At 48.5% G+C, this 14,545-nt stretch overlaps 2 protein-coding genes across 8 annotated transcripts in view; one reads left to right on the plus strand and one right to left on the minus strand.

The window, feature by feature from the left end:
• Positions 1-7,337, minus strand: part of RNF41 (ring finger protein 41) — a 28,887-nt gene extending 21,550 nt beyond the window's left edge. The window contains exons 1-2 of one of the 3 annotated variants that reach the window (XM_013988306.2): positions 6,560-6,869; positions 4,157-4,341 (exon numbers count right to left, since the gene is read on the minus strand). The gene's annotated coding sequence lies outside the window, so the exon portion shown is untranslated. Of the gene's footprint in view, positions 1-4,156; positions 4,342-6,559; positions 6,870-7,138 lie in introns of those variants that run through there. The other 2 variants (XM_003481616.4, XM_005655599.3) reach the window with 2 other exon arrangements.
• NABP2 (nucleic acid binding protein 2) lies at positions 7,402-14,464 on the plus strand. 5 transcript variants are annotated; one of them, XM_013988307.2, is made up of 8 exons: positions 7,451-7,700; positions 8,548-8,660; positions 9,616-9,717; positions 10,135-10,273; positions 10,379-10,450; positions 10,639-10,720; positions 10,815-10,878; positions 13,926-14,464. In XM_013988307.2, exons 3-8 carry the CDS (start codon positions 9,639-9,641, stop codon positions 14,123-14,125), a joined length of 636 nt encoding a protein of 211 aa, XP_013843761.1. In that variant the 5' UTR covers positions 7,451-7,700; positions 8,548-8,660; positions 9,616-9,638; the 3' UTR covers positions 14,126-14,464. The 5 variants fall into 5 exon arrangements, with proteins under 5 accessions (XP_005655662.1, XP_013843761.1, XP_001929324.1 ...); XM_005655605.3 differs by lacking the exon at positions 8,548-8,660 and having other exon boundaries at positions 7,402-7,700; XM_001929289.7 differs by lacking the exon at positions 8,548-8,660 and having other exon boundaries at positions 7,464-8,053.

The raw sequence follows: 14,545 nt of genomic DNA on the forward strand, positions 1-14,545 counted from the left end.
AAAACTTATCTTAATGGGGTCTCAGGGGATTCCACAGCTCCGAAAGGGCCAGGAGAGAACTGGCCTCAGTTGGTGCAGAGATGGCCAGAGGGTGTGGGAAGCCACCAGCTACGGCTGGGAGTTGCAAGGTTTCCACCATAAAGTCAAGGTTAACAAAACTGCAGAGATGCTGGCATTGTTCTTTCTACATGGAAACCTTTGTTTTATCTGCTTGAGATGCTCCTTTATCCACCCTCCTATAAAACATCCTTTCAGAGGTGTGGCCTAAAGAATTAAGGGGAAATTCATACTTCTGATTAGGGTATTTCCTTTTTGTCATCTGTGGGAAACAAACGTTGGAAGCCAGCTCCTTGCCCCTAGGCAGACAGTCACGATGAAGGGCTAGGCTCCTTGACTATCCCTTCTACCCTCTGGGACTCTCAATGCGCCTGTGGGGCTCTCACAGGGGCGGGTTATCATGCCACAGAGGATGCCTAACAAGAACTTAACTGCTCACTGCCACAGGGACAGAGGATTAATAAGACTGAAACCACAGGGACCTCAAAAGTCTCAGCTAGTGACCACAGCCACGGGAGAGCACAGGTTCCTAGATCTTCTCCTTGAATTGTGGAATAGGAAAATGCTTGGAAGGTTTCACTCAAGTTGGGGAGCTGAACTAAAGTAGCACTTGGGGGCCCCTTCAGGATTATAGGAGTTCTGCAAACTTCCCTGATTTGAATATCTTTTTTTTTTTTTTTGTCTTTTTGCTATTTTTTGGGGCCACTCCCATGGCATATGGAGGTTCCCAGGCTAGGGGTCTAATCGGAGCTGTAGCCACCGGCCTACGCCAGAGCCACAGCAATGCGGGATCCAAGCCGCATCTGCAACCTATACCACAGCTCACGGCAATACCGGATCATTAACCCACTGAGCAGGGGCAAGGATCGAACCTGCAACCTCATGGTTCCTAGTCGGATTCGTTAACCGCTGCGCCACGACGGGAACTCCCCTGATTTGAATATCTTGAACCCAAGCTGAAAACTGCATTTCCAGCCTTCTGCAGGTCAGAACCAAACCAGGTAATTATATTGCTGTATTTCCTTCACTGTTACACTGGAGTATCTCTCTATATTCTTGGTCAACATAACTATAAAAATTCAAGAATTTGGGAGTTCCTGTTGGGGCTCAGCGGTTAATGAACCCAACTAATCCATGGGGACGTGGGTTCTATCCCTGGCCTCGCTCAGTGGGTTAAGGATCTGGCGTTGCCGTGAGCCATGGTGTAGGTCACAGAGGCTCAGATCCTACGTTGCTGTGGCTCTGGCGTAGGCCAGTGGCTACAGCTCTAATTGAACCCCTCGCCTGGGAACCTCCCATATGCCACAAAAAAAGACTAAATAAATAAATAAACAAAAATTCAAGAATTTTATTAGACCTCTCCCCATGTCCTTCCCCGACCCCATTTTTAGGGCCACACCTGTGACATATGGAAGTTCCTGGGCTAGGGGTCAAATCAGAGCTGCAGCTGACAGCTTACACCACAGCCATAGCAAACTTGGGATCCTTAACCCACTGATGGAGGCCAGGGATCAAACCTATATCCTCACAAACACTATGTCGGGTTCCTCACCCATTGAGCCACAATGGAAACTCTCTCGGGCCTTTTTTTTTTTTTTTGTCTTTTTTTTAAGGGCCACACCTGCAGCACATGGAAGTTTCCAGGCTAGGGGTCAGGTGGAGCTGTAGCTGCCACCCTACACCACAGCCAACGCAACGTGGGATGTACACCATAGTTCACCGCAACATTAGCCCAATCCTTAACCCACTGAGCGAGGCCAGGGATCAAACCTGAGTCTTCATGGATACTAGTCTGGTTCTTTACAGCTCAGCCATGACGGGAACTCCTTCCATGCTCTTTTAACTTACTGTTGCAGTTGTTTTCCCTGATATACCCCTGGAGAAAGCTAGGGATTCAAAACAGATTGTTCCTAATGGAGCCTGAATATTTATCCTCTCTTATTCATGGTTTCCTAAACCCATGTACAGATGTGCAAACCATGCAAATTCACACACAAAACACAGAAAGAGAAACATTAGAGCAATCACTCCAACCCACTTTAGGGTAACTGACCATGCTGTTAGTAATTCTTGGCAAAACTCTAAGGGTAAAAGCCAGGAATGTGTGCTATAGGATCCCTTCTACTGATTCTCTCTCCTCCATGCCCTGAATACAACAGAGATGCAGTCGGCTGAGGATTCTCCAGCTCCATTTACTCCAAACCATCACATACACAGGAAAAGGGGCCCACAACCTGCCCCCATGTAATGAAACAGGTACCTCCTAGGAATTTCCACCTAGTGAAGAAAGAAGCTAGTGAAGGGTGTCTCACAGGTGTCCCTAAAGCATTTCATCTCATCTCCCTGTCTCCCAGTAAATAAATACATCTGGGGAAAAAAAGAATCTAGAAACCGCAGGTGTGGCCCTAAAAAGCAAAAAAAATAAAAGAAATAAAAGAAAGTGGTCTTTTCATTTAAGTAGTAGAATTTTCACACTGAAGTCACTCTTCCTCTTAGAGACCTGAGCTCTTAGGAACTCTTTTTCCTCACCTGTAAGATGGACACTGTCTCTAATGTTCCATTTAATTCCAGAATACTGTGATCCAAACTAGGTTTATTTACCACAAGGGATTTTTTAAGTTAAGCTTCTTCAGCACTTTTTAAATGGTTCAATTTTATTCTTTTCTTTTTTTTTTTTAAGGGCCGCATCCTCAGCATATAGAGGTTCCCAAGCTAGGGGTCAAATTGGAGCTGCAGCTGCCAGCCTACAACACAGCCACAGCAATGCCAGATCCAAGCCAAGTCTTTGATCTACACCACAGCTTACGGCAATGCCAGATCCTTAACCCACTGAGTGAGTCCAGGAATCAAACCTGCGTCCTCATGGATGCTGTTCAGATTCATTTCTGCTGAGCCACACTGGGAACTCCTAATTGGTTCGATTTTAAAAAGAATCCAGCAGAGCCTCCTTGCATCTCTCACAAGCATCCTACCTTAATAAATCTATTTCTTAGAGTTCCTGTCGTGGTGCAATGGAAACAATCTGACTGGGAACCATGAGGTTGCAGGTTTGATCCCTGGCCTTGCTCAGTGGGTTAAAGATACGGCATTGCCGTGGGTGCAGCCCTAAAAAGCAAAAAAAAAAGCAAGAAAAAAAATTCTATTTCTTGCCTATTAAAAAAAAAAAAGAGGAGTTCCCGTCGTGGCGCAGGGGTTAACGAATCCGACTAGGAACCATGAGGTGGCGGGTTCAATCCCTGCCCTTGCTCATTGGGTTAAGGATCTGGCGTTGCCGTGAGCTGTGGTGTAGGTTGCAGACGAGGCTCGGATCCCGCATTGCTGTGGCTCTGGCGTAGGCCGGTGGCTACAGCTCCGATTAGACCCCTAGCCAAGGAACCTCCATATGCCACGGGAGCGGCCCAAGAAATAGCAAAGAGACAAAAAAAAAAAAAAAAAGAATCCAGAGAGCACACAATTCTTCAAAAGCTCATGTAACACAGAGCTGACATGAGCTGTAGTGTAGGTCAGAGAACGCACCTCAGATCTGATGTTGCTGTGGCTGTGGTGTAGGCCACCAGCTGTAGCTCTGATTAGACCCCTAGCCTGGGAACCTCCATATGCTGCACCTGCAGCCCTAAAAACAAAAATTACCCACCTCATCTAACACCTAAAGCGAGGCCTATCAGGTGTCAAGACCAGCAAGGACCTCCTACTTGGTCACCAGCACCAAGCACTATTTGTGTGGTGATCCCAAAACTCATATACTTGTATAGTATTCACTCTATATACACAACCCCCTTGCCAGTAGAGACATGTAAAAGAAACAGAAAACACAATCCCTATCCTTAAACTAAGGTGTAGGCTTCAGCCCATGAGGGATTATACAGAACAGAAAATATATTAAAGGATAAAATTTACTAAGCAATTTAACACCAAGTAATAAAAGTTAATCGTTCATGTAAGACATAAATATGCAAAGAAGAACATTCTGATGTGGGTTAATCACAGAAAGTTTTACACAGAAAAGTTTGAGAATCAGGTTCTTAAGAGCAGAAGGAACCCGGATGGGCAGAGAAGAGGGCTGAAGCCCTGAATGGGATTCTGAATCAAGGCTCTTTACCTTCCAAGTGTTGGGGGGCAGGTTCCCTGTTCACAAGGCTCCAACCCCCTGATGCCTCCACTCAGTGCCACTCAGGAGACGCTCCCAGTAACCCATCTTGTTGGCTATTCTCCGACTGAGTCTTCCTTCCTAGTGACAAGCTCCATCGCCAAGGGGATGGATGTGATGTCACAATCAGGAGCGCTCTATTAATAGGAACAAGGAAGAAAAGGTGAGTCAGGAGAACTACCTGCACTTGGCAATGAGATGAGACAGACTTGGATCTGGGGGTCGGTTGAAGAGAAAGAGACAAGTCCATTAGGGACTAGAGGTTTCAGGGCTACCCTCTAAGGAGAGAGTTCATCAGCTAAGGAATCACACGCAGGGGCCAGATGTTTTAAACAAAGCTGAGAGGGGGCGAGAAAGAGACAAGAAGAAAGGGAGGGAAAAGGAGCTGTTTGAGATAGAAAACCATTCTTTTGTTCAGGGCACACGACTACAAGTCAAGTCAAGGAGTCCAAATCTTTGGCTATACAACACACAGAGCCATGATGCTTTAATGTTTCCAAAGTGCTTTCCCATACATTATTTCATATAAAAAGAATTCTGTCCTACTCTCCACCTGGAAAACACTACTTCATAAGAAGATACTCAAGAATGTTGGCACAGGTGCCATTCTACTTTCTAAGTCAGGAAATACTCCTGAGAGGGATCAAGATTTCAAAAAAAAAAAAAAAAAAATCAGGAAATTATTGCAGGGTAGACAACTGGGAAGACTGTAGGTAGCAGTATGATTTGGCTAACCAGACTCTCCTTACTAAAAGGATGAAACCAAGAAGAGAGAGACAAGGCTTCAGATGCAGGAGACTAGAAACTATTTACATTCCTTTCCTCACCTTTACATCTTTCAAGATGAAGGGCTAAATTAGGAAGGAACAGAATGATGATTTTTTTCCTTCAGCCACACCCGAGGCGTGCAGAAGCCTGGGATCGAACCTGAGCCAGAGCAGTGACAACACTGAATTCCTAACTGCTAGGTCACCAGGGAACTCCAAGATAACAATTTTTATGCATAAAACAGACCATTTCATCTTAAGTCTGGTATACATGCTCATCAGCCATAACATGTTAGTGTGGTGTTTTAAAACCAGTCAGAGGAATTCCTGTTGTGGCTCAGCAGAAACCAATCTGACTAGTAACCATGAGGACGCAGGCTCGATCTCTGGCCTTGCTCAGTGGGTTAAGGATCCAGCTTTGCAGTGAGCTGTGGTGTAGGTCGCAGACACAGCTCAGATCCTGCAGGTCGAAGATGCAGCTTGGATCTCATGTGGCTGTGGCATAGGCTGGCTGCTGCAGCCTCGATTCTATCCCTAGCCTGAGAACGTCCATATGGGTGCGGACCTAAAAAATAAATAAATAAATAAATAAAATCAGAGAGATAAAGGTGCAATGCCAGATTCATTTTTCTCTGCCCTGCAGCTGGGGGTAAGGGGGAAGCTGATATGCCTCTCCCCCTCCATAATACAGAGGACAGTATAATACTGCTTCCATTTTGGCGAGAACCTATTTCCCAGCAGCCTGGCATATAGACCTGTACCTCGAGAAATGTCTCCAGGAACCTGTGCTGTTGTCTAGTCGTGACAAGGCCCAGACTCAGAAAGCAAAGTTATCCACCCTGGGAAAACCAATCCTGGGAAAACCAATCCTATTCTACTGCTCCCCTGACCAGAACAAAACAGGATTTTTCAATTAAGAGGAGGACCAAGAGTCAGAAGACTTGGGTTCTGGTCCCAGCTCTGCCAGCTATACGACTTTTAACAAGCCATGTAACACTTCTGTAGTTTGCAATTTCTTCACTTCTCAAATAGGGAAAATGATATCTGCCTTACCTACCTTACATATTGTCAAATGACATAATAAATGTGAAAGGAAACTGAATACCACTTATTCTCAGGTAAGATATCTGCAGTAATAGAATGCCAAGTAAATTCAGACGGCCCATGAGGCCCAGGAGGAAATGCCTGAAAGAAACTTTCTTCCCCAATACTGGGAACCCGCCACAGCCGCAAAGTCGGCTGGACACACAGGGCAGTAATATTACTGCAACACTCAGATTCCCTCCATGAGTCTTACCCCATTCCTAACTAGGGGAAAACTATCAGCCTGCAACACTATCAGCTTCTTGTTCTATTGTCAGACTAAAACCACCTGTATAGAAAGGGATTAGACTATCACTATCACAGCCCGGTCCCTAAGGACAGTGGCTCAGTGGTCTCATTAACAGCCACATTTGCTACCAGGTGGAATGAAGTTACTTTCTGAATGGGGAAGATGTCTGTCTGTCCCAATGCCAAACACCCTCACCCCTCTCAGCTTTCTGCTCCTTCTCCAGCCCCCTCCTCCTCACTCCTCAATTTCTCTTACGCTTTGGCTTGGAGAAGGCTTTCTGGTGTGTGAAGCCCGCGAAGAGGGACTGGCTGCAAACTCAAGTCACGGATGTAAGGAATGTGAGATTCCTTCATGGAGGGGTGGGAGGGAGAGAGGGGAAAGGAATGGAGGAGGAAGACAAGGCTGCCAAAGACAAGGCATGGGAGAGGAGCCAAGCTATGGCGCTTCGAGGGCGGGGGTTCAGGTTCCACCGCCCCTGCGCAGGCTGTCCCCCAGATGGTTCCCTGCTTACCCTTCCGGCCCGTCAATCACTGTCCATTTAAATACCACGTTGTGCACCCAAATCCCGGCCCCCCCCCCCGGTCCTCCAGCCGGCCTAGGCCCCCTCTCGTACTTCTTAAGGCTCCCACACTCCAATGGGCCTCCCCAACAAGGCACCCTCCAGCGCTCCTTTACCACCTCTGGACTCCTCCCTTCCTCCATTTTTCATCTTTACTCCCGTCCCTTCGCCTGACCTCCAAAATCTCGAACCCCGGTCCCAATCCCCCTGGGACATCGCCCCCTCCCCTCCCACGCCCTCCTTTAGGTGGGAGCCTGCGCAGGCGCCGTACGCACCGCCCTGGAAGCGGTCTGGACTCTCCGTGCCCCGACCCGTTGGAGTTGAGGCCGCAGCAGCCACGGGATAACCCTGGTGCCGGGTGCCAGCCTATCCTGGGAGGGGAAGGGGAAGGGGAAGGAGAAGGAGAGGGGATAAGGTTCCGACCACTCGTCGCCTTGTGAGACTGAGCCTTGGCCCCGCCCACCGCTGCTACGCAACCTGGCGGAAACTCGTCACCAAGCCCCGCCCCTTTGTTTAACTCAGCCTTGGGCTAGAAACCACGAGCGGCCAACGAGGAGAGTGAGGGCTAGCCAGGCCTCCGTTCCACACCGGAAGTCTTTATGGTCCCAGCGAGAACTGTATAGCCATTTGGGAGGAAGGACTCTATGTTCTTCCGTGCTTGAAAGTCGGGGGCCGAGCTGGAGGCCGACTCTCCCGGAGCGCGAGACTTCTATTTCGAAGGGTGCACCGGTTCCGTGCCCTAAAGCTGATGCGGCTTGGTGCGAGATCGTCGCTAGGAGGCCGGCCTGCAGTGTGACCTGCCGTCTGCCCGGCCCCTCTCCCGTTTCCAGAGCTGTGGTCAGCATCCCGGAGCCGATCTTATGACTCATAGTCATGGGAATGGATACTGTAGTCAACAAGGCGACCACGGGGTGGGGAATGAGGGAGTGTCTGATCGGAAAACTTTGATCTAGGGTGCTCAGCGGGTTGCCTGCCTCTCCTAGCTACACTCCTGCGGTATTTACGTCGACCTTCCGAACGCTCGTACAGTTCCTTGAAACACCTAAGGGGAGAGAGGGAGATAAAATGCTCCTCTTCTGGGGTTGTGGTTTGATTTCCTTAGGGTACAACACCGTGGCTGGGGGTGTGGGAGGGAGAGAACCTGAGCTCCAAGGAAAGTCAAGGTGGAGTCTAAAGCCCTCTAGGAGAAGGTAAGGGATTGATTAAGCAAACCAAAGCATTACAATCATATAGCCTCTTAGGCTAATCTGATATTAAGCAGTATTTATTATGGATATTCTCTAAGCAAATAGTAATACACATGTATGTACATTGTTTATATGTGATTGGTTTATACACTTTACAGAGCTAGCTACCTTTTGTTGATTATGAAACAAGTCTCAAAGGAAACTACAGATTAGGGCTTCTTCAGCCCTCAGGGGGGACCCTGAGATCTAGTGAGATAAGTGCATTAGAAACTGTGTCCATTAGAAACTGATTCCTTTGCAAACTGGTGAGGTGGTGCAACGCCTCGATTGCGTGCTGCTCTGGTGGCTCAGCCATTCCTGGAATATGCCGAAAAAAAAAAAAAAAAAAAAAAAAAAAAAAAAAAAAAAAAAAAAAAAAAAAAAAAAAAAAACTGATCAAACTGTGAGGGACTAATGCAAATGTTGTTCTCTGTGCCCCAATTCCATTACTTCCAAAGGATGTGGGTGTGTGTCTATTGTCTCCCGTGTGAGTGCGACTTTCTCCAGAGACCTTGACCAAGCTGGATAATGCATGAAAGATGAGGAATCTAAATCAGAAATAAAGATGCAGGTTAGAGAAATTGGAGAACAGGAGGAAACTGCCTGCTGTGTGCTAGGCACTGCTTTTTATATAACTTCGTTTTCTCGTCTGCAAGATGCAATCATATTTAAGAACTGTCGAGAAAAGAAGTGATGAGCCAGATTTCATACTTTCGTCCGCCGAATTCCAAAAACCTTTGGTTCTTTTTCCACTGTGTCAGGTCTAGGAGAGAAAAATCTTAGCGCCTTCTTAGCGCATTCTCCCAGATAGAGGAAAATTGGGACCTGAGGCTCCCCCTGGTGGTCTATGTTTTTCCTTGCGCAGCCAATCCTCCCCGAGGCTCCTTTAATATCTAAAGACCCACCCCGTCCCCGGCGCGTGAATCTCGGATCGCGGTTGGCTGTTTGGGGACGGCGGCGGGACGCGAGGGACGAGCCAGGGCGGTGTTGATTGGCTGGAAGAGGCCCTCCGGGGGAACTTCCGGGAATGTTCGCACTCTTGGGTTCCATTGGTCCGCATCCGGCGGCAGCGGGGCCTTTGGCTCCCCCTGCGGGCGGCTTAGTTACGTGCACTGTCCGGCCGGCTGGCTGGGTGGGTGGTGGGCTGAGGGGGGGCGGGGGGGGGATGGACCGAGTGCGCGGTTGTCCAGATGATGGTTCGGGAAGGTTTGGAGAGTAAGATTCCATTCCCTGGCTCTGCACCAGGTTCCCTACCCCTGTTGTCGGCTTCCCCACTTCGGGGCTTGAGACTAAAAGAGCACCCCGGGAGGGAGGCTTCCAGCCCCGAAGCAGCCTATCCAGAGACCCCCAAATTCTGATTTTGAATTTGGAGGCCCCTGAGGAAGTTCGTTTCTACCCTTTTAGAGGGGTTAGAGGGTTTCAGGCTGCCTGACCCTAACCTAGTGTGGTAAGGTAGGCCTTGTGAAGTGGACATGGGGGCAAAGGCTTCAAACGTTGAAACTTCATCCCCTTTTTCCCCCTTCTAGTGGGGTGCTGAGGCTCGAGCAGCATGACGACGGAGACTTTCGTGAAGGATATCAAGCCTGGGCTCAAGAACCTGAACCTCATCTTCATTGTGCTGGAGACAGGTGGCTATGCTGGGGCCCAGGGCCAAATGCGTGGTTTCTCAGGGTCGGTCAGGGGGTCTGGAGAAAGAGAACATTACCTCTGATCTTAATTTGTACTTCCTGTGGCAGAGCACATCCTAAGACACTGCTCACTCCCAGTCTCTCTTCTATCTCCCTCCTAGAGAGTTGCATTCCGGTGTGGGGTAGATGGAACTCTTGGCAGATCCAAGCCTCCAGGGCTAAGTGGGTCTCTCTCCACGCAGGACCCTCTCCATGGTGCTGGACCCATCCCCTTTCTCCCCACCTTCTAGGGGTTTGGCTTTGCCTTGTTTGTACGGCTTTTCCCTCATTCCACCAACATCTAGACCTCATCCCTCTGACCTCCACTGCCCCCATTTATTTGACATCCCCCCCACCCCGTTGATCCGTTCCCTCCAGGGCGAGTGACTAAAACAAAGGACGGGCACGAGGTTCGGACCTGCAAAGTGGCAGACAAAACTGGGAGCATCAATATCTCTGTCTGGGACGACGTGGGCAACTTGATCCAGCCTGGGGACATTATCCGGCTCACCAAAGGGTAAGCCACCCGGTGACTTCTGGCTAACCAAGGACAGTGACAGTCAAGCAGGATTAGATTTGACAGTCCTTGTAACTCTGAATCCTGCTTTTTGTGCCCCCACAGGTACGCTTCAGTGTTCAAAGGTTGTCTGACACTGTACACTGGCCGTGGGGGTGACCTTCAGAAGATTGGAGAGTAAGTGCTGTCTTGGGGATTGAAATATAGAAGCACCAGGCCAAGGGGGGACATCTGAGGTCTGCAGGGAGGCAGCACGAGGGCGTGCATTCCTTGTCCTGTAACTGGACCTTTCTGAGGCTTCCAGAGTTGCCCAAGTGCTAGCCCAGAGGATGGGCCTGAGGCTTTGCCACTTTCTCCTCTTGCAGATTCTGTATGGTTTATTCTGAGGTTCCTAACTTCAGTGAACCAAATCCAGAGTACAGTGCCCAGCAGGCACCCAACAAGACGGTGAGTGCCGTGGCCATGCTGTGGGGAAGGAGGGTAAGCCAGGCCAAGAAACGTGGTAGGGAGTAAGGTATGCATATGTTTTTTGGGCCATCAGGTGCAGAACGACAGCAGCCCCACGGCTCCCCAGCCTGCCACGGGACCCCCTGCCGCTTCTCCAGGTAAACCTGTTCCCTTCCATCCACTGGTCCTCCTGGTTCCCCTTCTCTCCCCAGCCTGGGGAGATATGTTGCCCTCATCCCTTTTCAAATCTTTCTCTCACTATATCCCCTTCCACCCAATTCTTCTCCCAGTTCTTTTGCAAGTCCCTGGGGTGAAAAGATCTGGGAGCATGTTTCTATTGCTGGTAGAACTCTCTTTTGCCATTACCAAAATGAGAAAAATGAGAGCTATTTCTCCACAAAGGCTGCCCTTTTCATTCTAGCTTGTCCCTCTCTGCTTCTTCCCTGGCAGAACATTTTCCCCCTTGCTATTTCTATTCATTACGCAGGTCTAATGTATTGTGTTACTTCACATGACTTAACATGGAGTCCACACTGCACCACGTTAAGCACTAATAGTTCCCATTCAGGCTATACTTCCTGGCCTGGGAACCTCCATATGCCATGGTGCGGCCCTAAAAAGAGTTTAAAAAAGAAAATAAAATAGGGAGTTGCCGTCGTGGCGCAGTGGTTAACGAATCCGACTAGGAACCATGAGGTTACGGGTTCAGTCCCTGCCCTTGCTCAGTGGGTTAACGATCCGGCGTTGCTGTGAGCTGTGGTGTACGTTGCAGACGCGGCTCGGATCCCGCGTTGCTGTGGCTGTGGCGTAGGCCAGAGGCTACAGCTCCGATTCAACCCCTAGGCCTGGGAACCTCCATATGCCGCAGGAGCGGCCCTAGAAATGGCAAAAGGACAAAAAAAAAAAAAAAAAAAAAAAAAGAAAAGAAAATAGTTCCCATTTAGGGTTTTCTCTCTTTTGAAAACTAAAGGCCCTGCTTCTAGGTCTTACCCCTGGGGATTATGATTCTTCCAGCTTTTCGAAAGCCGCTGCTATTGGTCTCTTGAGGAATTTACCTACTGCAGATCCTCAACTTTGGATTAGAACCACTCAGCAACATCGTTTCCTTCCTCCCCCGACCTCTCCTTAGAAACCTGGTTTTTACTGCTCTTTTCACCTTCTGGGCCATCTCCCAGTGAGTCGTCCTACTCCCGAGGTGTCTGACTCTCTCTTGCCTCTGATCCATGCCTTAGGTTTCTCCCTGTGACACTAGGCTTCAGGCTGCCACTACCCCTTTCTCAGTTTGTGTCTGCATCCCCAGTTACCATGGTTTCCAGAATTGTCTGTGTCAAAGCCACCCAGGGTCATGGTGTTTCAAAAAAAACAACATTTAATTCCACCATAAAAATTAGCATCTATGCTTTCAACTGAAAATATGACTGCTATCTATTCTCAGGTCTCTGTAATTCCACAATTTATGAAAATATTTTAAATAAGGTATATTTAAACCTGTTTGCCCCTAATATCCATTTGCTAAATGTTTATTCACTTTGTTAGCTCCTAATGGGATCAGAAGGTTTAACAAAAAACACGTATTTCAGACACAACTTAGAATAGATTTACAAGGAGAAAAAAAAAATTTACAAAAACAAAAAAAACACGTATGGTATAAAAACTTAATACCTTTCTATACACGCTCCTAATTTTTTCTGCAAATTGAGGAAAGGGTATTGTCCTTCAGTTTTGGCTGCAGATATCTTAGTCCAGTGGAGCAGCAGGGTTCAATAGGCCTATAGTTAGGGTTCATGGTGCCCTGTGTATGTGAAAGGCAGGCCTCTGCCTTCATTTAACAAGAATTTATAGAAGAGGAATGCCAAGGACAAAACACAGCACTTGCCTTTAGGAGCTTGCAGTCCTTGAAGGAAATAGACCCACAGACAATTGTTGTAATGCACTGTGATGGAGTTCCCGTCCGGGCTCAGAGGAGGAGAATCCGACTAGTCTCCATGAGATTTTGGGTTCAATCCCTGGCCTCGCTCAGTGGGTTAAGGATCTGGCATTGCCATGAGCTGCGGTGTAGGTCGCAGACGCGGCTAGGATCTGGTGTTTCTGTGGCTCTGGCGTAGGCCAGCGGGTGTGGCTCCAATTAGACCCCTAGCCTGGGAACCTCCATGTGCCGTGGGTGTGGCCCCAAAAAAAAGAAAAGAAAATACAGTGTGATAAGTGCAGTGATAATGATATGCACAGTTGATGTAGTTCCCAGGAAGCCATCAAACATTGGAAATATTCACAATATTTATTATTTTGGAGGTATGAGAATATGTGTAATAGGTTTTTGGGGTTTTTTTTGCTTATTTATATTTCCTTAAATGAACATGTATTACTATGATACACACCACACCTTTTTCTTTTTCAAGATCTTTTTTATGTTGGAGTTCCCTCTTGGCACAGCAGGTTTAAGGATCTGGCGTTGTCACTGCAGCGGCGTGGGTCACTGCTGTGGCACAGGTTTGATCCCTGGCCTAGGAACTTCCACATGCCTTTGGGTGTGGGGAAAAAAAAAGATTCCTCTTGTATTTTAACACAAAAACTTCAGGCCTGGAGTTCCCATCATGGTGCAGTGGAAACAAATCTGATTAATAACCATGAAGTTTTGGGTTCAATCCCTGGCCTTGCTCAGTGGGTTAAGGATCCGGCTTTGCCATGAACTGTGGTGTAGGTCACAAACGCCGCTCGGATCTGACGTTGCTGTAGCTGTGGTGTAGGCCGGCAGCTGTAGCTCCAATTGGACCCCTAGCCTGGAACCTCCATACTTGTAGGTGCAACCCTAAAAAGCAAAAAACAAAACAAAACCTTCAGGCCCTTCCCTTCTCCATGCTTCTCCAATTTTATAGTCACTTTTGGTCAAGAGATATTTTGTCAGTGGTCCTTGAGCCTAGTACTAAACACCTAATTCTAGGTCTGATTCCTAGTGATAAAGAGGTGAATAAAACAGAAAAAAATATCATACAAGGGTTCATGTGGCAACTTCCAAAATAGTGGTATTTTCTCTGGGACTCCATTCCTACAACTTGCACTCTTTGCACTTGGTCCCGTGGCCTTAATGTGAAGCCGTGCTTGGTGCAGTGTGCTGCTCACTGGGGCTTGGAGGGAGGCGTTGGGGATGGACGCCTCTCCTACCTCCATTCTCTAATTCCTGTGTTTCTTCCCATTCTCCCACAACTAGCCTCTGAGAGCCAGAACGGGAATGGACTGAGCGCCCCTCCAGGTCCTGGTGGTGGCCCGCACCCCCCTCACACTCCCTCCCACCCCCCCAGCACCCGAATTACCCGAAGCCAGCCCAACCACACACCTGCCGGCCCTCCGGGCCCCTCCAGCAACCCTGTCAGTAACGGCAAAGAAACCCGGAGGAGCAGCAAGAGATAGCAGGACCTTCTTCCTCCCTTCTTGCCACCCACCATAACCCAGGTGTCCGCTAGAGAACACAGCTTCCTACTGGACTGCTGGCTTTGGGGGGGCAGGGGAGTCATAGGAGTGTTTTAGCCACTAATCTTCACTGGAGGGGTGGTAGGCGGTGGCCTTATCCACCCTAAGCCCATATTCCCCTCTTGTCCAGCTGAAGCTGCCTACTTCCTGGGATTCAGGGCCCTCTCTGCCTGCCCTCCTTCCTCTTTAGAAACAACAGTTACAGTCTGTTTCATGTGTGTGATGCGGGAACCTAATTGCATCCCTCCTTCCTAATAAATGTCACTACTCTGTACTGGACTCCTTTGCTTTTCGTGGGAAAATGAAGCGATTAGCAGCTGGGCCTTTGGGACGGGGTGGTGGGGAGGCGGGGATCCTTAG

This window comes from Sus scrofa, chromosome 5, assembly GCF_000003025.6.
Source record: "Sus scrofa isolate TJ Tabasco breed Duroc chromosome 5, Sscrofa11.1, whole genome shotgun sequence".
Classification (NCBI taxonomy): domain Eukaryota; kingdom Metazoa; phylum Chordata; class Mammalia; order Artiodactyla; family Suidae; genus Sus; species Sus scrofa.

Coding starts and splice junctions, on each gene's coding strand:
- NABP2 (XM_005655605.3), top strand. CDS start 9,639: ATGACGACGGAGACTTTCGTGAAGGATATCAAGCCTGGGCTCAAGAAC. Junction 9,718..10,134: donor CTTCATTGTGCTGGAGACAG/GTGGCTATGCTG, acceptor CGTTCCCTCCAG/GGCGAGTGACTAAAACAAAG. Junction 10,274..10,378: donor ATTATCCGGCTCACCAAAGG/GTAAGCCACCCG, acceptor GTGCCCCCACAG/GTACGCTTCAGTGTTCAAAG.